Here is a 24,201-nt window from a genome sequence, read left to right on the forward strand (position 1 = left end):
GGCCGACTGTATCCGACAAATAGAGCCTCTTCAATGGGAGGTCCTATGGTTGATACTAATATTAAAACTCATGGCCCCTACCATCACGGAGCTTAAAATACAGAACCCATAAACTAACTGGAGGAGGTCAGAAGTGGGACTGGAGGGGAGCGGGGAAGGGGCTGAGATGACTTTAAGCACGTGGAAAAGGCAGGAATAAAGGGGAAGTAAGTGTTGAGCCTGAAGCCGTAGGAAAAACCAATGGAAAACCAGGTGGGCAGTCACCATGGTAGACATAGGGAATGGAATAAGTAGGCGTGGGGAGAGAAGAAGGAAAGTGCAGAGTATGGGTGAGCAGAGAGCCAAAACCTAAGAAGCAAGGCCAAATCTAGAAATAATGGGTATCAGGTAGGGCAAGGTTAATGATAAGCCTGGGAGGAAGATCACATATAAATGTTGTACCTTCCTTTGCACCTAGTAGGAGCAGTTTTAAAGGCTTCAAGGGTATTCACACAAAAGACAAACGTGTATCTTCAAATGTTATCATCGTCGTGTCCAGTGAGCTATGACCCAAGGTAAGTGACTGACCTTGGCACCTTCCAGTTGTATGAGAAATGAGTGGACTGCTCAACTCGACACACTGCTAGGAGAAGAACAAAGGCAACTTTTCTCATGTCAAGGGAACTTTATTTGTTTAAGTCCTGCCAGTCTGAGAACAATGTCATAAAACTTTCCAGTCTTGCTCTTAGAAAAACAGCAAAGGAAATGCATCAACTGATATCCTGCTTAAACTTCTCATTTCGCAGCACAAAGTTGAAAGCCTTAAGTAAATTCTGCTAAGACAGTTTCCAGGAACTAAATCCATTAATCAAACAAGTTCTGCATTGGTTGCAGCACAAAAGTTTTGAATCAGAGTTTACAGTGGACCAGGAAGAGTCACATATTCACATTCCTTGAGCTTATTTTGCCTTTTGGCCTAAAAAAATCTGTAACCTCAGGACTCTGACCTACAAACACGCTGAGCTTTTAAGAATAAGTGCGTAGGTCATAGGTCATTGAGCAACCTAAAATCACCAATACATCTACATCAGGCAGCTCTTGTCATTTAAATTTTGTCCAGTATCTAAGACTGAGAAAAGAGGGGTGGTGGATACTGAGTTGATGAAAGCCTGATTAGAGCACAGGCACCCAGAGGGGAAAAGAAGATACATTATCTACTCTGCAGCGAAGTAGGTGAGTGTAGCAGTTCAAGGCCAGTAAAGTTCAAGGCCAGTGGAATACAGTGCATCCTTTTAAAAATTATTTCTACAGGGGCTTCCCTGGTGGCGCAGTGGTTGAGAGTCCGTCTGCCGATGCAGGGGACACGGGTTCGTGCCCTGGTCTGGGAGGATCCCACATGCCGTGGAGCGGCTGGGCCCGTGAGCCATGGCCGCTGAGCCTGCGCGTCCGGAGCCTGTGCTCCACAACGGGAGAGGCCACAACAGTGAGAGGCCCGCGTTACGCAAAAAAAAAAAAAAAAAAAAAAAATTATTGCTACAAATCCAACAAAGCTTCATGTAAACAGGTTCAACTTATAAGTGCTGAGTAAGTAGGCAAGTAACCAAACATAACATAAACAGTACCATTTCTCACTCTATTCCATAATTATATGCCCCACAGTTCCCACATGGGATATATGAATCTTCTTTCTTTGACTATCTCAGTTTCTCTGTGGGAGTGAGTATCATCAGATTTATGAGAATGCTAAATAATATTTCAATTGTCATTATGAATACTTGGCAATTCTTAATTTCTGCATAAGGTACAATTCCATAGTAAACTTTTAAGAGATACCGATGGGATTGATTTTCATGAAGTTATCCCATAATACTGCTAATTTGTGTCTGATAAAACTTAACATTTTGTTCAAAGGGTGACAGCAAAAAATTATCTGTACAGAGTTAAGGTTAGAGATGCTTTTTCCTGGAAAGAACAGAAGCAGTGCAGCACCGTGGTTGAGGGGACAGGCTCTCAACTCAGAGCACCAGGGTTGGAATCCAGACGCTGCCACTACACTTGGTTCTACTCTTTCTATCTACAGTCAAATCTCAACGTAACAGCCTGGATGTTAAAATCTAAGTCAAATCAGGTTAATCCTCTGCTCAAAATCCTCCAATTACCTCTTGATTTTCTCAGAGTAATAGCCAAAGTCAATACAAAGACACTGCATAATCCTTCATCCAACAAGTTACCTCTAAATTCATCTTCTACTCTCTCCTCTTCACTTTTTCTGTTCAAACCAAACCAGCTTCTTTGCTGTTTCCTGATCATGGAAGGCATACTTATGCCTCAAGGTTTTTGCATTAGTTGTGTTCAACGCCTCAAATATCCTTACCCCAGGTATCCACATGGCTCACTTCCTTACCTCCTTGTGTCTTTGTTCAAACATCAACTTCTCAGTGAAGCTCGCACTGACTACAAAGCTTCAACAATATTCCAAAACCTTTTTACTTCACTCTATGTTTTTCCACAGCATTTGCCACTGTTAACATATTAGGTGATGCCCTTATTTCTTATGTTACTTTTTTATGTCAAGAGACGTAAAAAGAATACAAACTTCAGGATGTCAGGTGTTTTGTATGTTTTGTTCATTATTGTATCCCAGTGTCTAGAATAGTGCCTGTATAGTAGATGCTCAACTAAAATATGTTGAATGACTGAAAGGAAAGAAAAAAAATCACTTTAAAAATAATGTGAGATGGATTAGAGGATGGGACCTTGAAGATGGCGGAAGAGTAAGACGCGGAGATCACCTTCCTCCCCACAGATACACCAGAAATACATCTACACGTGGAACAACTCCTACAGAACACCTACTGAAGGCTGGCAGAAGACCTCAGACCTCCCAAAAGGCAAGAAACTCCCCACGTACCTGGGTAGGGCAAAAGAATAAACAGAGACAAAAGGATAGGGACGGTACCTGCACCAGTGGGAGGGAGCTGTGAAGGAGGAAAAGTTTCCACACACTAGGAAGCCCCTTCGCGGGCGGAGACTGCGGGAGGCGGAGGGGGGAGCTTAGAAGCCGCGGAGGAGAGCACAGCAACAGGGGTGCGGAGGGCAAAGCGGGGAGATTCCCGCACAGAGGATCAGGGCCGACCAGCACTCACCAGGCCGAGAGGCTTGTCTGCTCACCCGCCGGGGCGGGCGGGGCTGCGAGCTGAGGCTCGGGTTTCGGTTTCGGACAGATACCAGGGAGAGGACTGGGGTTGGCGGCGTGAACACAGCCTGCAGGGGGTTAGTGCACCACGGCTAGCCGGGAGGGAGTCTGGCGAAAAGTCTGCACCTGCCGAAGAGGCAAGAGACTTTTTCTTCCCTCTTTGTTTCCTGGTGCGCAAGGAGAGGGGTTTAAGAGCGCTGCTTAAAGGAGCTCCAGAGACGGGCGCGAGCCACGGCTAAAAGCGCGGACCCCAGAGACGGGCGGGAGACGCTAAGGCTGCTGCTGCCGCCACCAAGGGGCCTGTGTGCGAGCACAGGTCACTCTCCACACCCCTCTTCCAGGGAGCCTGTGCAGCCTGCCACGGCCAGGGTCCCGGGATCCAGGGACAACTTCCCCGGGAGAACGCATGGCGCGCCTCAAGCCGGTGCAACGTCACGCCGGCCGCCGCAGGCCCGCCCCGCACGCAGTGCCCCTCCCTCCCCGCTCCCCCCCCCCCACCCCGGCCTGAGTGCGCCACAGCCCCCGAATCAGCGGCTCCTTTAACCCCGTCCTGTCTGAGCAAAAAACAGACGCACTCCAGCGACCTACACGCAGAGGCAGGGCCAAATCCAAAGCTGAGCCCCTGTGAGCTGTGAGAACAAAGCAGAGAAAGGGAAATCTCTCCCAGCAGCCTCAGGAGCAGCGGATTAAAGCTCCACAATCAACTTGATGTACCCTGCATCTGTGGAATACATGAATAGACAACGAGTCATCCCAAATTGAGGAGGTGGGCTTCGAGAGCAAGATCTATGATTTTTTTCCCTTTTCCTCTTTTTGTGAGGGTGTATGTGTATGCTTCTGTGTGAGATTTTGTCTGTATAGCTTTGCTTCCAACATTTGTCCTAAGGTTCTATCCGTCCCCCCCTTTTTTTTCTTTTCTAAATAAGTATTTTTTAATTCAATAACTTTATTATACTTTATTTTATTTTTACTGTATCTTCTTTCTTTCTGTCTTTTTTCCTTCTTTCCCTCCTTCCTTCCTTCCTCCCTCCCTCCCTCCCTCCTTTCTTTCCTTCTTGCCTTCTTGCCTTCTTTCCTTCTTGCCTTCTTTCCTTCTTTCCTTTCTTTCTTCCTTCCTTCCTTCCTTCCCTCTTTTCCTTCTTTCTTTCCTCATACTTCTACTAATTCTCTCTACTTTTTCTCCCTTTTATTCTGAGCCGTGTGGATGAAAGGCTCTTGGTGCTCCAGCCAGGAGTCAGGGCTCTGCCTCTGAGGTAGGAGAGCCAACTTCAGGACATTGGTCAACAAGAGACCTCCCAGCTCCACATAATATCAAATGGTGAAAATCTCCCAGAGACCTCCATCTTAACACCAGCACCCAGCTTCACTCAACGACCAGCAAGCTACAGTGCTGGACACCCTATGCCAAACAACTAGCAAAACAGAAACACAACCCCACCCATTAGCAGAGAGGCTGCCTAAAATCATAATAAGGCCACAGACACCCCCAAACACACCACCAGATGTGAACCTGCCCACTAGAGAGACAAGATCCAGCCTCATCCACCACAACACAGGCACTAGGCCCTGCCACCAGGAAGCCTACACAACCCACTGAACCAACCTTAGCCACTGGAGACAGACATCAAAAACAGCGGGAACTACGAACCTGCAGTCTGCAAAAAGGAGACCCCAAACACAGTAAGATAAGCAAAATGAGAAGACAGAAAAACACACAGCAGATAAAGGAACAAGATAAAAATGCACCAGACCTAACAAATGAAGAGGAAATAGGCAGTCTACCTGAAAAAGAATTCAGAATAATGATAGTAAGGATGATCCGAAATCTTGGAAATAGAATGGACAAAATGCAAGAAACAGTTAACAAGGACCTAGAAGAAATAAGATGAAACAAGCAATGATGAACAACACAATAAATGAAATTAAAAGTACTCTAGATGGGATCAATAGCAGAATAACTGAGGCAGAAGAACGGATAAGTGACTTGGAAGATAAAATAGTGGAAATAACTACTGCAGAGCAGAATAAAGAAAAAAGAATGAAAAGAACTGAGGTCAGTCTCAGAGACCTCTGGGACAACATTAAACGCACCAACATTCAAATTACAGGGGTTCCAGAAGAAGAAGAGAAAAAGAAAGGGACTGAGAAAATATTTGAAGAGATTATAGTTGAAAACTTCCCTAATGTGGGAAAGGAAATAGTTAATCAAGTCCAGGAAGCACAGAGAGTCCCATACAGGATAAATGCAAGGAGAAATACGCCAAGACACATATTAATCAAACTGTCAAAAATTAAATACAAAGAAAGCATATTAAAAGCAGCAAGGGAAAAACAACAAATAACACACAAGGGAATGCCCATAAGGTTAACAGCTGATCTCTCAGCAGAAACCCTACAAGCCAGAAGGGAGTGGCAGGACATACTGAAAGTGATGAAGGAGAAAAACCTGCAACCAAGACTACTCTACCCAGCAAGGATCTCATTCAGATTTGATGGAGAAATTAAAACCTTTACAGACAAGCAAAAGCTGAGAGAGTTCAGCACCCCCAAACCAGCTTTACAACAAATGCTAAAGGAACTTCTCTAGACAAGAAACACAAGAGAAGGAAAAGACCTATAATAACGAACCCAAAACAATTTAGAAAATGGTAATAGGAACATACATATCGATAATTACCTTAAATGTAAATGAACTAAATGCTCCCACCAAAAGACACAGATTGGCTGAATGGATACAAAAGCAAGACCCTTATATATGCTGTCTACAAGAGACCCACTTCAGACCTAGAGACGCATACAGACTGAAAGTAAGGGGATGGAAAAAGATATTCCATGCAAATGGAAACCAAAAGAAAGCTGGAGTAGCAATTCTCATATCAGACAAAATAGACTTTAAAATAAGGACTATTAAAAGAGACAAAGAAGGACACTACATAATGATCAAGGGATCGATCCAAGAAGAAGATATAACAATTGTAAATATTTATGCACCCAACATAGGAGCACCTCAATACATAAGGCAAATACTAACAGCCATAAAAGGGGAAATTGACAGTAACACATTCATAGTAGGGGACTTTAACACCCCACTTTCACCCATGGACAGATCATCCAAAATGAAAATAAATAAGGAAACACAAGCTTTAGATGACACATTAAACAAGATGGACTTAATTGATATTTATAGGACACTCCATCCAAAAACAACAGAATACACATTTTTCTCAAGTGCTCATGGAACATTCTCCAGGATAGATCATATCTCTGGTCACAAATCAAGCCTTGGTAAATTTAAAAAATTGAAATTGTATCAAGTATCTTTTCTGACCACAACGCCATGAGACTAGATATCAATTACAGGAAAAGATCTGTAAAAAATACAAACACATGGAGGCTAAACAATACACTACTTAATAACCAAGAGATCACTGAAGAAATCAAAGAGGAAATAAAAAAATACCTAGAAACAAATGACAATGGAGACACAACGACCCAAAACCTATGGGATGCAGCAAAAGCAGTTCTAAGGGGGAAGTTTATAGCAATACAAGCCCACCTTAAGAAGCAGGAAACATCTCGAATAAACAAACTCACCTTGAACCTCAAGCAATTAGAGAAAAAAGAACAAAAAAAACCCCAAAGCTAGCAGAAGGAATGAAATCATAAAAATCAGATCAGAAATAAATGAAAAAGAAATGAAGGAAACAATAGCAAAGATCAATAAAACTAAAAGCTGGTTCTTTGAGAAGATAAACAAAATAGATAAACCACTAGCCAGACTCATCAAGAAAAAAAGGGAGAAGACTCAAATCAATAGAATTAGAAATGAAAAAGGAGAAGTAACAACTGACACTGCAGAAATAAAAAAGATCATGAGAGATTACTACAAGCAACTCTGTGCCAATAAAATGGACAATCTGGAAGAAATGGACAAATTCTTAGAAATGCACAACCTGCCAAGACTGAATCAGGAAGAAATAGAAAATATGAACAGACCAATCACAAGCACTGAAATTGAAACTGTGATTAAAAATCTTACAACAAACAAAAGCCCATGACCAGATGGCTTCACAGGTGAATTCTATCAAACATTTAGAGAAGAGCTGACACCTATCCTTCTCAAACTCTTCCAAAATATAGCAGAGGGAGGAACACTCCCAAATTCCTTCTACGAGGCCACCATCACCTTGATACCAAAACCAGACAAGGATGTCACAAAGAAAGAAAACTACAGGCCAATATCACTGATGAACATAGATGCAAAAATCCTCAATAAAATACTAGCAAACAGAATCCAACAGCACATTAAAAGGATCATACACCATGATCAAGTGGGGTTTATTCCAGGAATGCAAGGATTCTTCAATATACGCAAATCTATCAATGTGATAAACCATATTAACAAATTGAAGGAGAAAAACCATATGATCATCTCAATAGATGCAGAGAAAGCTTTTGACAAAATTCAACACCCATTTATGATAAAAACCATGCGGAAAGTAGGCATAGAGGGAACTTTCCTCAACATAATAAAGGCCATATATGACAAGCCCACAGCAAACATCATCCTCAATGGTGAAAAACTGAAAGCATTTCCACTAAGATCAGGAACAAGACAAGGTTGCCCACTCTCACCACTCTTATTCAACATAGTTTTGGAAGTTTTAGCCACAGCAATCAGAGAAGAAAAGGAAATAAAAGGAATCCAAATCAGAAAAGAAGAAGTAAAGCTGTCACTGTTTGCAGATGACATGATACTATACAGAGAGAATCCTAAAGATGCTACCAGAAAACTACTAGAGCTAATCAATGAATTTGGTAAAGTAGCAGGATACAAAATTAATGCACAAAAATCTCTGGCATTCCTATATACTAATGATGAAAAATCTGAAAGTGAAATCAAGAAAACACTCCCATTTACCATTGCAACGAAAAGAATAAAATATGTAGGAATAAACCTACCTAAGGAGACAAAAGACCTGTATGCAGAAAATTATAAGACCCTGATGAAAGAAATTAAAGATGATACAAATAGATGGAGAGATATACCATGTTCTTGGATTGGAAGAATCAACATTGTGAAAATGACTCTACTACCCAAAGCAATCTATAGATTCAATGCAATCCCTATGAAACTACCACTGGCATTTTTCACAGAACTAGAACAAAAAATTTCGCAATTTGTATGGAAACACAAAACACCCCGAATAGCCAAAGCAATCTTGAGAACGAGAAAAGGAGCTGGAGGAATCAGGCTCCCTGACTTCAGACTATACTACAAAGTAATCAAGACAGTATGGTACTGGCACAAAAACAGAAACATAGATCAATGGAACAGGATAGAAAGCCCAGAGATAAACCCACGCACATATGGACAACTTATCTTTGATAAAGGTGGCAGGAATGTACAGTGGAGAAAGGACAGCCTCTTCAATAAGTGGTGCTGGGAAAACTGGACAGGTACATGTAAAAGTATGAGATTAGATCACTCCCTACAACCATACACAAAAATAAGCTCAAAATGGATTAAAGGCCTACATGTAAGGCCAGAAACTATCAAACTCTTAGAGGAAAACATAGGCAGAACACTCTATGACATAAATCACAGCAAGATCCTTTCTGACCCACCTCCTAGAGTAATGGAAATAAAAACAAAGATAAACAAATGGGACCTAATGAAACTTCAAAGCTTTTGCACAGCAAAGGAAACCATAAACAAGACAAAAAGACAACCCTCAGAATGGGAGAAAATATTTGCAAATGAAGCAACTGACAAAGGATTCATCTCCAAAATTTACAAGCAGCTCATGCAGCTCAATAACAAAAAAACAAACAACCCAATCCAAAAATGGGCAGAAGACCTAAATAGACATTTCTCCAAAGAAGATATACAGACTGCCAACAAACACATGAAAGAATGCTCAACATCATTAATCATTAGAGAAATGCAAATCAAAACTACAATGAGATATCATCTCACACCAGTCAGAATGGCCATCATCAAAAAATCTAGAAACAATAAATGCTGGAGAGGGTGTGGAGAAAAGAGAACACTCTTGCACTGCTGGTGGGAATGTGAATTGGTTCAGCCACTATGGAGAACAGTATGGAGGTTCCTTAAAAAACTACAAATAGAACTACCATATGACCCAGCAATCCCACTACTGGGCATATACCCTGAGAAAACCAAAATTCAAAAAGAGTCATGTACCAAAATGTTCATTGCAGCTCTATTTACAATAGCCCAGAGATGGAAACAACTTAAGTGCCCATCATCAGATGAATGGATAAAGAAGATGTGGCACATATATACAATGGAATATTACTCAGCCATAAAAAGAAATGAAATGGAGCTATTTGTAATGAGGTGGATAGACCTAGAGTCTGTCATACAGAGTGAAGTAAGTCAGAAAGAAAAAGACAAATACCGTATGCTAACACATATATATGGAATTTAAGAAAAAAAATGTCATGAAGAACCTAGGGGTAAGACAGGAATAAAGACGCAGACCTACTGGAGAACAGACTTGAGGATATGGGGAGGGGGAAGGGTGAGCTGTGACAGGGCGAGAGAGAGTCATGGACATATACACACTAAAAAAGTAAGGTAGATAGCTAGTGGGAAGCAGCCGCATGGCACAGGGATATTGGCTCGGTGCTTTGTGACAGCCTGGAGGGGTGGGATAGGGAGGGTGGGAGGGAGGGAGACGCAAGAGGGAAGACATATGGGAACATATGTATATGTATAACTGATTCACTTTGTTATAAAGCAGAAACACACCATTGTAAAGCAATTATGCCCCAATAAAGATGTTTAAAAAAATAATAATGTGACATCTTTATAATCGTAAAACTTCAGAACTGGAAGGGACCTTAAAAATTTGCAGATGATCTGTATTTTACCAACAAAGAAAGTGAGGTCCAGAGAATTTAAGCAATGTGTCAAAGGTCATGCAGCCAAATTAGTAAACTGTGGACTTGCCAAGTATCTTGGCTCTGGGTCAAGTGTTGTTTTGTTACATCATAATTCACGGCACAATTTTTAAGGGAAACAACATTAATTTTCTGATAAGACTAAATGTTCAACAATGTCATAGGGTACAATTATTATTGGAGTTCTAAGTTTATAATAAAAATCTTTGTGTCATCTTTTATTTTTTAGCAAGTTTTAATTTTAACTTGTAAGTGTATTTTAAAAGTTGTCTCACCTACTGACCTGTGAGTTTAGAAAAGCCTCATTCATTGATGTTTCTTTCCCAATGGAATTCTAAACATTCATGTGTAGAAATTCATGGACTCCAGGAATGTTAAGTGCAAGTTCGAGGATATAATGATTTTCAAGCATGTATGCATAAATATGCACGGACACTGAAGATAGTCAATAATACCAAGAAAACCTAAGCATTTCTTGTCTGGTAGCAGTTATAGATCAAGGTGACTATGCGTTGGACTCTACTTGCCAAGAATCATGTTAGGCTCTGGAGATTCAAGAGCAAATCAAAAATACTTGGCATATTTTCTCACAGAGCCAAGACTAGTAGGGGAAATAATATTTAAAACAGCATTACCAATAAATCAGAGATACAGAGGCTGCAAACTAGTGGCCCATGAACAGCTTCATTTGGCCCTCAAATGTATTTTATTTGGCCTTCCTCACATTGTAATAATTTTTAAAAAATCTATTATCAACCTTTAAAAAATTGGGATATTTAATATAAAAATTCAGTCACTTGAAAAATCAGAAGATGTGGTAAATAACTTTAGGTCCAGATTCCCCCATGGGAATGACTGGCTAGAGCTGTAGCAGTGGCCCTCTTTGTAGGGACATTTACTTCCTAGTTTGCTCCAGTATCCATCAATTTCACCTGACTCGTTCATGTTAACCTGCACGATGACTGTGGGCCTTTGTACTTACAACCCTTGTAGAAAGCATGATTCCATCATGTGCAGAATCCAGTGAAAAATAAAATTGTGAGACTTTGGTTCAAAAAGCAGTAAACAAGCTTTTTTTTTTCTTTCTTTCTTTCTTCCTCAGTGGTACCTCTCTCGGCCCATCACGGTGATTTCTATTTACTCTTTCATGTCATAGTCCTTTGGGTGTGGGGATGCTTCCGTGAAGAGCTTCAAAGGCACCCAGACTGACCCTGACTCTCCAGCACTCACACCCAGGTCCCTTAGCAGGTGAGGGTGGGAATGGGAGATGGTCACTGGACTGGGACAAGGATGGGGAAGCTAGGCAGGCACTGGAGAACCACGGAGAGAGAACTGGAGATGAACCAAGTCTCCAAGTTCCAGGCATAGCCTTCTTTGCCCATTATTTACTTATAACACAAAGCTAACACTATTAAAAAAAAAAAGGCAAGATGGTGACCATAGAGCATTAAACCCAGAGCAAAGGGTCCTGCTGACTGAGGAATTCTGTGCACTTGCAAGTGGTCCCCCGCTTGTAACGCCAACTCTGGTCTGAAAGATCAGAAAAGGTGCCCCAGAAGATGTGCAGACTGAGCCTCTGGACAATAGAGGTGGGCAAACATTTGAAAGCCTGGCATTGAAAAGCACAAGGTGAGCTCTCCAAAGAGTCCAGTGTGGCTGGATCAGGAAGGTTGAGGTAGGGTGACATGAAGAAGATGGCAAAGCACTTGAAGAGGCAAGTGGGAGTCTGGGAATTTAGGGCCTTGTACGATAAGGAGAAAACGTAACCAACAAGTGAAGCATTAGCTATGACTACCTGGGAAATCATTCATCAAGATATTAAGAGCAAACATAAAGGCAAGCAAACACACATGCAAAACTGCTCTTAAAATTGAAGCATTCCTTGTCCAACAGTTATTCTGCAGACCCAGTTCTTTCTGACAAATTCAATCAGGGATCACTGTGCCTGGAAGGGAGGCAGAGATGGAAAGCTTAGCAAAGTGCATGTCACAGAAATGCGAGTGCAGTCAGTTTTAACTATTAAGGTGACTATTTCCTCTCTTTTCCCTCATTTGGTCTCCAAGTTGCATTTGATTTTCATCCCTTGGTGCTTCCTACTCCTCGGCCGAGGGCAATCTCCGCACCCCAAGGCTCTGTATTAGGGATTATGCTCATTTTTTCCTTTCTTCCTCTTTTCATTTTATCCAGTTTCATCTTCCTATCTGCTGAAGACTCCCAAATGGATACTTCCTCTTCCACTTTCTTTATCTTGTAGATGCTGTCTTTGGAAAAATCTCTGTGTATCTCCTTTCAAATACAAGTTGCTCAGCCACCAGACTGCAAGAATACGACGATGACTGAGTGTATTTCTAGATACAGTGCCTGGCATAGAATAGATGCTCAAATAATATCTAACAATTGAATGAAAGGATCTTCCTCTTTGTCTTCCAACTAACATGTATTTGGTATGTCTCTTCCATAAGGCTTAACGCCATGAACTGTTTTAGATATATTTAGATATAATTGTGTCAACTGATTAATTGTTCTATTCATTACTTATTTCAGGTGTATTAGGAAGATAGCTACTCTGGCCAACCAAAGGTTGGAAAGGTTTCCAAAGATAGGAAAAAAGATTGGCTAAAAAATGTGATTTGCTAAAACCTTGGATTTGTCCCTATTTGGAGTACGGGCAGGGGAACTTTTCAGACGACTGATCTTTGGCATTCGCTAGTCATGGATAATTGGTGATAAATTACTGATACATTCTTGGTAGTTACCAGACAATTGTGTTAACTGGAGGCAGGCAGCGATAAACTAAAAGATGTGGGGGAAAATAAATTCTCAGATCCCAAGGCATGTGCCTGCCAGTTAGAAGAAAATTATGAATTGGGGAAGAACGTGAGAATCAAGGAACATGAAAGTAACCAGTGGTACGTGAACTAATTCTGTGATCTCCAGGGATGTTTATCTCCTTTGTATGAGGAAGCAGTGATGACTTGAAGCCAGCATGGGCTCATCTGGGAAAATTATGGCACAGGAACTTCATCTCATTTTTGATAGGGCTTACAGCTAGGTAGATTAGAAAAACGTATTCAATGACATAGGGTATTTGGCCTTTCACAGGGCAGTTCATGACATCTGTGTGAAAAACAGAGAAATACAGGCCATGCAATAACACAAATGGGTCAATACATAGCCGGATCAACACACAACCCCAAAGAGTAGTGATTAACAAGTGTATTTCAATGCATACAATTCTTTTTAGTAATATGCCTCAAGGATATATATTTATCTCTGTTTTCCCATCATTTTTATCTGTTACTTCTGCGAGTGGACAGGAAATGTTTCCAAGATGTGAAGAAAATAAACCTGAGTAGGGTAGGGCAGTAGATATGATGGATGAAAGAAACAGGTATTTATTAGCATGTACGCAAAAGTGTACTATATTACTGTTGTGGGTTTAGACACCAATCTCTTCAGGAGAATTGAAATAGACCGTGTCTTAATCTCCTTGTGCTCCTAATATTTCACAATGTCTAGCACGGAGTGGTGCTTAAATATTACTTGAATTTTGAGAAGCCTGAAGGATAGGTCCAATTTAGCAGGGTTTATGGATTTCAATGAAGTTAATAGTAAGATACGACTGTCAAAATAGCAAATGTAAACTTAGATATCAATAATAGAATAGTATCTAAAAGTAGAGAAGTGGTCCTCCTGTGTTACTCTGCACTTGATGCAAAACCTTTGAAAAATGACCAAAACAGTGGCAATTCAAAAAATAATATGATGGTTGCTTTCAGATATGTTAGGCTATAATGTGCAAAAAGGAAAGTAAATTTGTTCCGTTTGTTGTAAATGATTAGATCTGGGCTAGCGGGTAAAATTAAAGAAAACGTATTTAGATCAACATCTGGAGTGTGCCATTTTAGGACATAAAAAACGGTTTCTATCAGTGGAGATGTGTATCACAGGCTAGGGGAAAATTGGCAGATACTACAGATAAGCGTCTTAACATAATTTAGCAGGTTTAATTACATAATCCTTAAGGGCACATCAAAATCTAAGATTCTAAATTCACTGGTTTTATCGTTGAGTCCTCAATTTATTATGAAATTGAAAGCATGTGGTATTACACATACAGAAGATGCTTATAAGTATGTTTAAGTGTACAAAAAAATAAAAGGACAATCTTGTTTATTAAGAAAGTATAGGAATATATATAAGCCATGGGAGTTTGGAACAGTTAATCTATTATTTGTGCTCAGAACAGTAGAGAAAGTTTTACTTCTCTCAGCACTATTTGTAGTAAGTCCCAAATTTATGAAGTAAGATATACTGCCAAATCCTGGATCTAAAACAAACAAAAATACCTTCAAAACTACAGGTTTAAAACATTATTAAATTGATACAGTATAAAAATAAAAATCTGCAACTTGAAAAGAGAAATATCTGCAGGTTATAGAGGAACATAAAGAAATGAATAAATGTAGCAACAATTCAGAAGACCATCTGTTTAACCAACAAAGAAACACCAATTATGGTTATAATGTAAAAATAAAATGATGGTAAAGAAAGAAAAACTGACTGTCTAAAGTAAATTATGAGATTTCAAAATGTATACCAGGGCTTCCCTGGTGATGCAGTGGTTGAGAATCCACTGCCAATGCAGGGGACACGGGTTCGAGCACTGGTCCGGGAAGATCCCACATGCCGTGGAGCAACCAAGCCCGTGCACCACAGTTACTGAGCCTGCGCTCTAGAGCCCACGACCCACAACTACTGAGCCTGTGTGCCACAACTACTGAAGCCCGCGTGCCTAGAGCCCATGCCCCGCGACAAGAGAAGCCACTACAATGAGAAGCCTGCGCACTGCAATGAAGAGTAGCCCCCGCTCGTTGCAACTAGAGAAAGCCTGCGTGCAGCAGCAGAGACCCAATGCAGCAAAAACTAAATAAATAAACTAAATTTAAAAAAATGTATCCCAATATAAAACACAATAGTCAAAAGCACATGAACAAAATTTGACTAAATCCACTGATTAATTGATCAGAAGTTGATCAAAATTAGTGTATTGACTAAAATTGATTAAAAATATCTGCAGAACTTAAGTATAAGGAAAAACTAATCAAATGTGAGGAAAATAATCACTAATAAATGATGTGACAACAAATCTCTATCAGTATTTAGCACCTTATATAGAACAATGAACTCTAGATGACTCAAATCACTCACTGAGTCAATTTATTAATTAACTATAAAAGGAAAAGAATGTAATGATTTTCCACCCCAGCTATGGGCTGGGGATAAATTTGGTGCTATTGAAGAAATGGATTTAATTACCAAAATAATTTTTTGAAATATAGTATTAAGTTATATAATGTCAAGTCACAAATAATCAGATATTACAATATGATTTTTTTCACCCCAAATGGCATGAAATCAGTGAAAATATTTAAGCCTGGGAAGTTAAAAGAGTGTTCACAGGTACTGCTGGTAAGAGTACCTATTGTTACAAAGAACCATCAAAATGTCCCAACCCACCCAGATGTTGGTTTCTAAACGCTATTCTCCAGTAAAAGAAACCAGGGTTCCTTAGAAAATAGCTGAACCTAGAGTTGGGGCAAATACAGATCAGACTAGAGTAAGTCCCTCATGATACCAGAGAATAAGGGAGTGAATAAAAACGTAAGAAAGTAAGTAAGAAAGTATGTAGCCTGTAGCAGCAGAAGCTGTCAAAAGGCCACTGAGAGCTCCCAAGAGCTAACTCTAGAACAATTGGAGTCCAAAATAAATAATAACACTATTGGTTTATAAACCAAAGAATAAAATTATTCACAAGTCCACACTGATATAAACAAGTAATTGTATAAATAACTACATTGGAGAGAAGGGGTAACTCTTCCTTACAAGATAATTCCACTTGTAGCAATCTAACTTAGGGGACAATTTCTGAGATGTAGTTAAAGATTTACATATTCAAAGATGCTTACATGTTAATTGTAGCATTATTATAATAATTAAATATCTAAAATAATGGTTTCTCTTTTGATGAATTAGTTTATAGTCATTATAATTTCATTATTTCCAGAGAATATTTATCAGGAAATACTCATAATATAATGACATGCAGGATATCAAGAAGAACATCTGTATTTATATTGTGCACTCCAGTTTGGTTACTCTGTGTGTGTGTGTGTGTGTGTGTGTGTGTGTGTGTGTGTGTGTGTGCATAAACACAAGATATATTCAAATGTCTGATGGAAATAAAAATCATATGCAATCCTATTTGTTTTCCTTCTCAAATTTTTAAAATTAATATTTCTAATAAAATTTTAAAATACAGGTAAATTGAGGCACATATCATTAGTGAATGTATATCTCAAATATCTTTGTCTGAAATAGTTTGGGGGGAGTAGTATAGGTAAATATGTGACTTTAGCTTGTTTGCTTTATATTAGTTCAGAAAGCCACTATGTATTAATTTCTTAACTGCATTGTTTTATGGGTAGAAACTGAAAGTGATTTTTCCCAACCTTAAGAGGAAGAGTAAAATAAGAATAATAAGCATTATTATTTTTATTATTTAATAAAAAGTTGTTATTAAATAACTGACTGAGCTAATCAATCCCACTCCAAATATGCAGTAACATCCATAATATATTTTAAGTATACTTGAGCACACACTCATTTGTAAGACGTCTATTTATCTTTGTTAAGCATCCTCTTTTATGTACCACTATCCTTGCCAAAACGTAAGTATACACAATCGTCTAACACACAAAATGTTAACAAAAGATTTAACTTAGAATTATTTGATGATACTATATTGAATAATTTTCAGACCAAAGTATAGATTTTATTTTGCGCATTTAAATAGTGTCTTGTCTCCTAAAAATGTTTCTAACACAAAAAAGAATGGATGAAATAAACATGGATAATAAAATAGAAATAATAAAATCAGTTACAGGGCACTGTGTTGTAATTTGACTCTAACCATCTACAAAGCTGATCAAGTTGTGAATTCTACTTTGGGAGCAAATTCCACCTGGTTTTAGACTATATCCAAATAATGCTTTACATTCAAATGAAGGTGATTCATCTAATTTTACAGATGATTTATCTACCAAATGTTTTTACTTTTTAACTGGAAACTTTGATCGCACAATACAATCTTCTGAAAAAATATAAGATATGAATAAATGCATAATTTCAAATACTTTGGAACTCCATTCTCATCAATGAGAAGTTTTGGGGAACATGAAAACAAAAAGATGTGGCCAAATTCAGTATCCCTTAATCTCTTAATCTTACTAAAGATTATTATGCCTTGAACACCCATCAATGGACAAAACAAGTCACTAATATGGATTCTGCTTCTTTACCTCATTTTCCAGAGCACAGCACAGTGTCTGGCTCATCACTGATGGTCAATAAATATTCAATTAAAGAACATTGAAGTATACTAGTTCCTTTTGACGTAAGTTATGGCAGGCTTTCATTTTGATTCATGTAAAGTTATGGACCTGGACTAGTTTCATTAATAAAACTGATATTATTTTTAAAACGTTATAGAAAATCAGAAAAAAACCTGATATTATTTTTTAAAAATCCCCATATACAGTTAGATCAAGTAGAACATAAAGAACACCAGTGTAAACTTTCTACCTACATAACCGTACTCTAGAGGATTAGGACCATCTACAGTAAGCAAACTTTAGAAAGCCATTGTTTACAAAAGTGATTTGGAAATGGTTCTACTGTTAATCAGGTGATGAAAGATTGATGTTTCCCATAATTAAACTCCTGATGAAAATGTGAGTAATGAAAAATCAGGAAAACAAATTGAGAAAACAAATTTAATTTGATAAGCATCCACATTTTATTATGACTCATTTTCCTTAAGGAAAAGGAAAAGGAAAAGCAGATTTTGGAAGAAGAGGATAGGGCAACACTTTTTCTTTCCAAACACTTAAGCATCTAGCTGGGACCACTCTAAGAGCAGTTCTTACCATCATAGAGAAATGCAGGTATCTGTCTTAGTTTTTGTTGTCAAAATTAATTAAATTAACGAAAAATTTTAACAAAAGAAGCCATTTATAGGGATGCAACTGTAGTGAAAATTCTAATTATCATGTTTGCTAGTCAATAAGCTATACATTTGAAAGTATCCCTCTCTCTATATATATGTGTGTGTGTGTGCGCGCATATGTGTGTGTGTGTGTCTATCTACAGAGACTAGACACCCATGTGTATGCATATGTATGCATCTGTGTGTGTGTACATATACATATATCCATGAAAGTCTAGACCCTGTGAAAATATGTCTTTGGAATAACACACAAAAACATTCTTCTTATACAGAATTAAAACTTCTTATATGTTTTTGAAATAATTCACAAAATCACTCCTCAGAATAAGGCAAGGAACATTTTTATCATACTGACTTCTTTTCAGGAACCATTTTGAGATACTGTGTCCTGAGATCCCTCAAAGTTTCTAAGCGTTTTCAGATGCTTGTTTTTCTTCCTAATACAATTTTGGAGGAATGTGTAAAAGTAGATTAAACTATGTCAGACTCTTTAAAAGAAAACACTGTTCTCCTTTCAAGAGGGCTTTTATGAAGCAAAAACAAAACAAAAACGAGCATTGCAAGGAGTTCTGAAAACACAACTGTGATGCAATTTGATAAATAGCCTCCCTCACCCCAGCCAGGGCAGTGGAAAAACACTCTATCAGCACTTTCATCTAAGGCACTGCTGACTCCTCTTTTTCGATCCCATTGTATCTTGGCTTCCTCATTTTGGTTACTCGTCAATGACCGGAAAAAAAATGATTCCTTACCCTGTGGATGAGTTATGACGGAGTCCCCTAGAGAATGGCCCTTTTCTCCATCTTTGCCGCTGCCATCGTCTCCTTCACCGCTGCCGTCTCTTTCAATCAGTTTATCCACCATAGCAATAATGCAGTTCAGGCTCTTGCCCACGTGGGCCCACACCCTATCCTGAAAAGAGCATGAGTATCACTACACATTTTTATTGCAAAATCGAGATCAGGCAAAATCAGATGAATCCACCTGAGAGCAGCAGGTAGAGGAACAAATCATAAGGATGCAGACTGAGCAGCTCTAATACCCCCATTAATTTGGCCAAATTATGGATAGACAAGAAATCTACTTTCTCCTAATAAAGAATAATTTAAGTGTTGTGAATCTTTTTATTTAGTCCCTTATTTTTCCTCTGTCATAAAGCAATGATGAACTACCGAACGGCATGAATCCATAATTGAGCACCAGTTACGACATTTTACGCTGGAGATGTCTATTTTCTTTATCAATAATTAGTAAGAAAGCAGAGATACACCAATATTTTTAAAGAATGACCGCCGCTTGCATTCAAACTTCTTATTTTTCTTTTTATTGTGATAATATATACATAATGGCAAAGTTGACCATTTTAACCTTGTGGCCTCTCCTGTTGCGGAGCACAGGCTCCGGACGCGCAGGCTCAGCGGCCATGGCTCACGGGTCCAGCCGCTCCACGGCATGTGGGATCTTCCCGGACCGGGACACGAACCCGTGTCCCCTGCATCGGCAGGCAGACTCTCAACCACTGCGCCACCAGGGAAGCCCCATTTTAACCATTTTTAAGGGTACAGTTCAGCGGCGTTAAGTACATTCACATTGTTGTGCAGCCACCACCACCATCCATCTCCAGGAATTTTTCATCTTCCCAAACTGAAATTTTGTACCGTGTAAACATGAACTTCCCATTCTTCCTTCTCCCCATCCCTGGCAACCACCACTCTACTTACTGTCTCTAAGGATTTGACTGTTCTAGGTATTCGAAGTTCTTAAACTGTGATCTTCAGATCACTTCTAACAGAATGACTTAGAGAATTAAAATGCAGTTCCCGGGATGCCACAAGTCAGTCAGAACAGCTTGGGATTAACATATACGCACTACTATATATAAAATAGATAATCAACAAGGACCTACTGTATAGCACAGGGACCTCTACTCAATATTCTCTAATAACCTATATGGGAAAAGAATCTGAAAAAGAACAGATATATGTATATGTATAACTGAACCACTTTGCTGTACACCTGAAACTAACACAACACTGTAAATCAACTAGACTCCAATATAAAATAAAAGTTAAATTTAAAAAAAAGAACCATTGGGAACTCTAAGTTGAAATTTCGAGAAGCTCTTCAGGTGCTTCTGACCACACCAAGTATGAGAATTTCTACTCAATATTATGTGCTTCATCTGCATAATAAGTCACTTTGGCTGATGTAAGTCTAAGAAGCAGCCCCTACCACTAGGGAGCCTCTCGGTCACTGGTCACTAATCTTCCTAAGTTCTGATTAGCAACCATTTCTGTCAAGGGCAACAGATAACACTGATTTTTTTGAGTCATAAAAATTTCTATTTTTAAGAAGAAAGATTTTAATGTAGTTATCATCGTGGTAGCCAATCATTCCTGGCTTCCCTTCTTGCTTCTCTTTCCACATCATTCAGATGGAGGCACTGACTCCCTATCTGTGATGTTAATTTTATGAATCCACCTGACTGGGTCACAGGATACCCAGATATTTGGCCAAACGTTACTTTACGGGTGTGTCTGTGAGAGCATTTGCAGATAAAATTAGCATTTGAATTGGTGGACTCAATAAAGCGTTTTGCCCCCTTCCCCCAAATGAGGGTGGGCATCATCTAATCCACTGACAGCCAGAGTAGAACAAAAAGGTAGAGGAAAGAGAAATTTGACCCTTTCTGCTTAATTGTTTGATCTGGGACATCAATCTTCTGCCCTCGGTGCTCTTTTTCTTTTTTTAATAACTAAAAAATTAACCTTTATTTTTTGATATCATTTATATCCAGTCAGTTTCCAAGTTTCTTCTACTTGTTTTTGTTTATAGCTGATTTGTTTAAATCCAGATCAAAATAAGATGTATGTGTTACATTTAGTTAGTAAATCTCTTGTCTCCTTTTTATTTTTTTAAAATTTTTTTACATCTTTATTGGAGTATAATTGCTTTACAATGGTGTGTTAGTTTCTGCTTTATAACAAAGTAAATCGGTTATACATATACATATGTTCCCATATGTCTTCCCTCTTGCGACTCCCTCCCTCCCACCCTCCATATCCCCCTATCCCACCCGCTCCAGGAGGTCACAAAGCACCGAGCTGATCTCCCTGTGCTATACGGCTGCTCCCCACTAGCTAGCTACCTTACGTTTGGTAGTGTATATATGTCCATGCCTCTCTCTCACTTTGTCACAGCTTACCCTTCCCCCTCCCATATCCTCGGTGCTCTTGATTCTCAGGCTTTTAAGCCCGGACTGGAATCTACACCATTGGCTCCCCTGGTTCTCAGGACCTCAGATTCAGACTGAACTACACCTTCAGCTTTCCCGGGTCTCTAGCTTGCAGATGGCAGATTGTGGGACTTCTCAGTCTCCAAAATTGTGTGAGTTAATTCCTTATAATAAATGTTAATAAAACTCTTCATATATATGTATATATATATACTTATGTACATATATATAAATAATTTCCTATTGGTTCTGTTTGTCTGGAGAACCCTCTCTAATACATCACTGCATATGAACCAAACGGAGTCTTAGTGCTTTTCCTGCATCTTGCCATAAAGGAATCTTTCAGTAGGTGTTTTCTCTGTAACAGAGCTATTTCAGGCATTTAGAATAGCGCTTAGTGCAAAGATAATATGCAATTATACTACTTTCTTAGAGGTTTATATTTTTTTTACTGAAATGTATTTTTTTAGCTAAGTTAATTTTGTTAGTTTGTAAACATATAAACTACTTTTGGGTAGGAGTAATCTAGGAAGAAAGAACTACATTTGAATTTAGATTATGTGACGGTTGTCTTATAAAGACTGAGTTAAGTTGAATAATTCAACCACATTAAACCAAATATGGGGGTGTACAGATATGCATACTAAAGCTGAGGGGGAAAGAGGGTTTAGTAGAAAAACAGCACATCCAAAGTTAGAAAAGGTCTGCCTGTGTGACATGCTACCTATGATACCTTGGGAAAACCACCTCATTTCTGGGGACCTACAGTTGGTTCATCTACAGTTTAGAATGATGATTCTTGCCCTGCTTACCTCGCCATGCTGCAGTGAGAGGCAAATGACATGGTATCTATGAAAGTGCTTGGTAAAATTATTGCAGTTTGGCAAAATCACGTCCTATCCTTGCTGGCTTTCCTAAATGAATCAAGCTTGCTTTTTATAACCCTGTAATCTTGAGTATAAAGTATGCTATTAAACACAAGTAATCAACAATTTTCCCCTAAAGGAAGATCTCCTTTCCACCAAAGAATTAAAAGCACTTTTCCTCTGCTATTAATTAAAGCAATCGTATCCATAAATTACATGATTCTCTGCCTATTGTCTGAGAAAATGAGGTAGAAACCTCTGACACCTAAAAAGCTCATTACTTCCGGGAGGAAATGCTGGAGAATGGCAAGCAAGCTGAGGACGTGACATCACTCATTGGAATTTGGTGAGGAGTCTATATTCCAGACCATATAACCAAACGAACTGGCTCCCATTCTGAATATGCCTTAATCACCACCATCACCTACATCTTTCAGGCTCCTAAATTGAAAAATGAAGCAACTCTCTAGCTAATACTGGGAATAAACTCTGCTACTGAGGGGAAAAAGGGGAGAAGTTTTCTCTTAATTTTCCAGATTAGCTTTGTATAGGAGATAGGTTTTCAACTCTCCTCCTGTTGCCCACGTTGAAAGGAACTTATTTTGATCAAAGACGAGTAGTATTGCATGCTGTCTTTCTTGTGTAAAGGCATATAAGGGATGGATCACTGCTCTGAATCACATCTTTGAAGACTGTGAACATAACGGTATATAAGAAGATGATTTTACATTCTACTCCTATACATTGTTCTTCTTCCTTCGTAGATACCTCGGGTCACAGGATTCCACTGGGAGAAAAAGTAACCTTTGCAGTCAGTAGACGCATCTTGATCGGCATGAGGAACAAAGTCAAGCATGTTCACTGACCAAAACCAACAGTCATATAGTAAAGGGTTATGTGGTAAATGGTAGCAAAACATTTAAGTCACGAAAATGCTTGGAGGACACATGAGCTGGGAGTATGTTTGTTGGGGAAATAGAGCAGTTTCTCATGCAACACTAATACATGATTCACGCATAATCAAATACTCTATTGGAGGCCCACGCAGCAGCAGACCCCAAGCAGACTCATGCTGTTCTTTGTGTTTTGGAGATCAGCTCCTGCCGAGCTAGTGGTGAGAGAACACTGAGCTTTGCCAGACTGCTTCCTTCTCTTTTATGGCATCAACAAAGTAAAGTCACTGATTTACTTTTCTGTCTCTCACATTTGACTATGACTCATTTGAGAGCTGTGTCCTCACTACACTGCAGAAGGTCTGGAAGAAAGGCAGAGAGAGAGATAAAGAGGGAGCAAAGGATGGAGGAGGAGAGAGAGGACTCCAACCCAAAGGCAGATTGAGGGTTGCTATTTACATTCAACTGGTATATGAACATTAGCTAACTTAACTCTCAAAAACCATCACATAAGGTCAATGTTATTGATTTAGTTTTTAGAGATGAGGGAACTTCAGGTAAGAGATGTTGAATAATATTCAATATTAAAATGGTAGATTAGAAATTCCATTTTGATTCCAAAGACTTGATTCTTCCCCTATAGTTTCCCACAGCATTCTGGTACCCAGTAGGAATTGCTCTTCATGAAATTACTAGAACTTTGGGGACAAGCCAGACAGAGGAAGCCTGGGGAGAGGGAGCCCAGGAAGGACCAGGTATAGGTGTGTGTCACCTCACAGGAGTAAGATTAGGTTTTGGTTATCTGAGATTTGAAAATGAGCCCAATGGCAAATTCCGAACTAAGAGATTACTCTAGAAAAAGGACAGGCTGGTCCCATGTCCCCTTAAGTCTGAAAACAACAGTATCATGTAATCACGGATGGGGCAATCACTTGGCTAATGGATCAATCAGCTTGGGTCAAAGGACATAAGTGGCCAGTATTAATAGAGGACAGTGTTAGCATCAAGGCCCCAGATCCATTCATCAGCCT

General features: G+C 39.2%; 1 protein-coding gene across 5 annotated transcripts in view; it reads right to left on the bottom strand.

Moving 5' to 3' along the window:
• The window catches only part of INPP4B (inositol polyphosphate-4-phosphatase type II B), a 487,644-nt gene that overhangs the window by 87,432 nt on the left and 376,011 nt on the right, over positions 1 to 24,201 (bottom strand). For 4 of the 5 annotated variants that reach the window (XM_060012086.1, XM_060012084.1, XM_060012085.1 and 1 more), the window contains one exon: positions 18,929 to 19,088. In XM_060012086.1, the coding sequence (XP_059868069.1) occupies positions 18,929 to 19,088 (160 nt within the window). Of the gene's footprint in view, positions 1 to 18,491; positions 18,614 to 18,928; positions 19,089 to 24,201 lie in introns of those variants that run through there. The other variant, XM_060012088.1, reaches the window with a different exon arrangement.

Source organism: Delphinus delphis, chromosome 5 (genome assembly GCF_949987515.2).
Source record: "Delphinus delphis chromosome 5, mDelDel1.2, whole genome shotgun sequence".
NCBI classification, from domain to species: domain Eukaryota; kingdom Metazoa; phylum Chordata; class Mammalia; order Artiodactyla; family Delphinidae; genus Delphinus; species Delphinus delphis.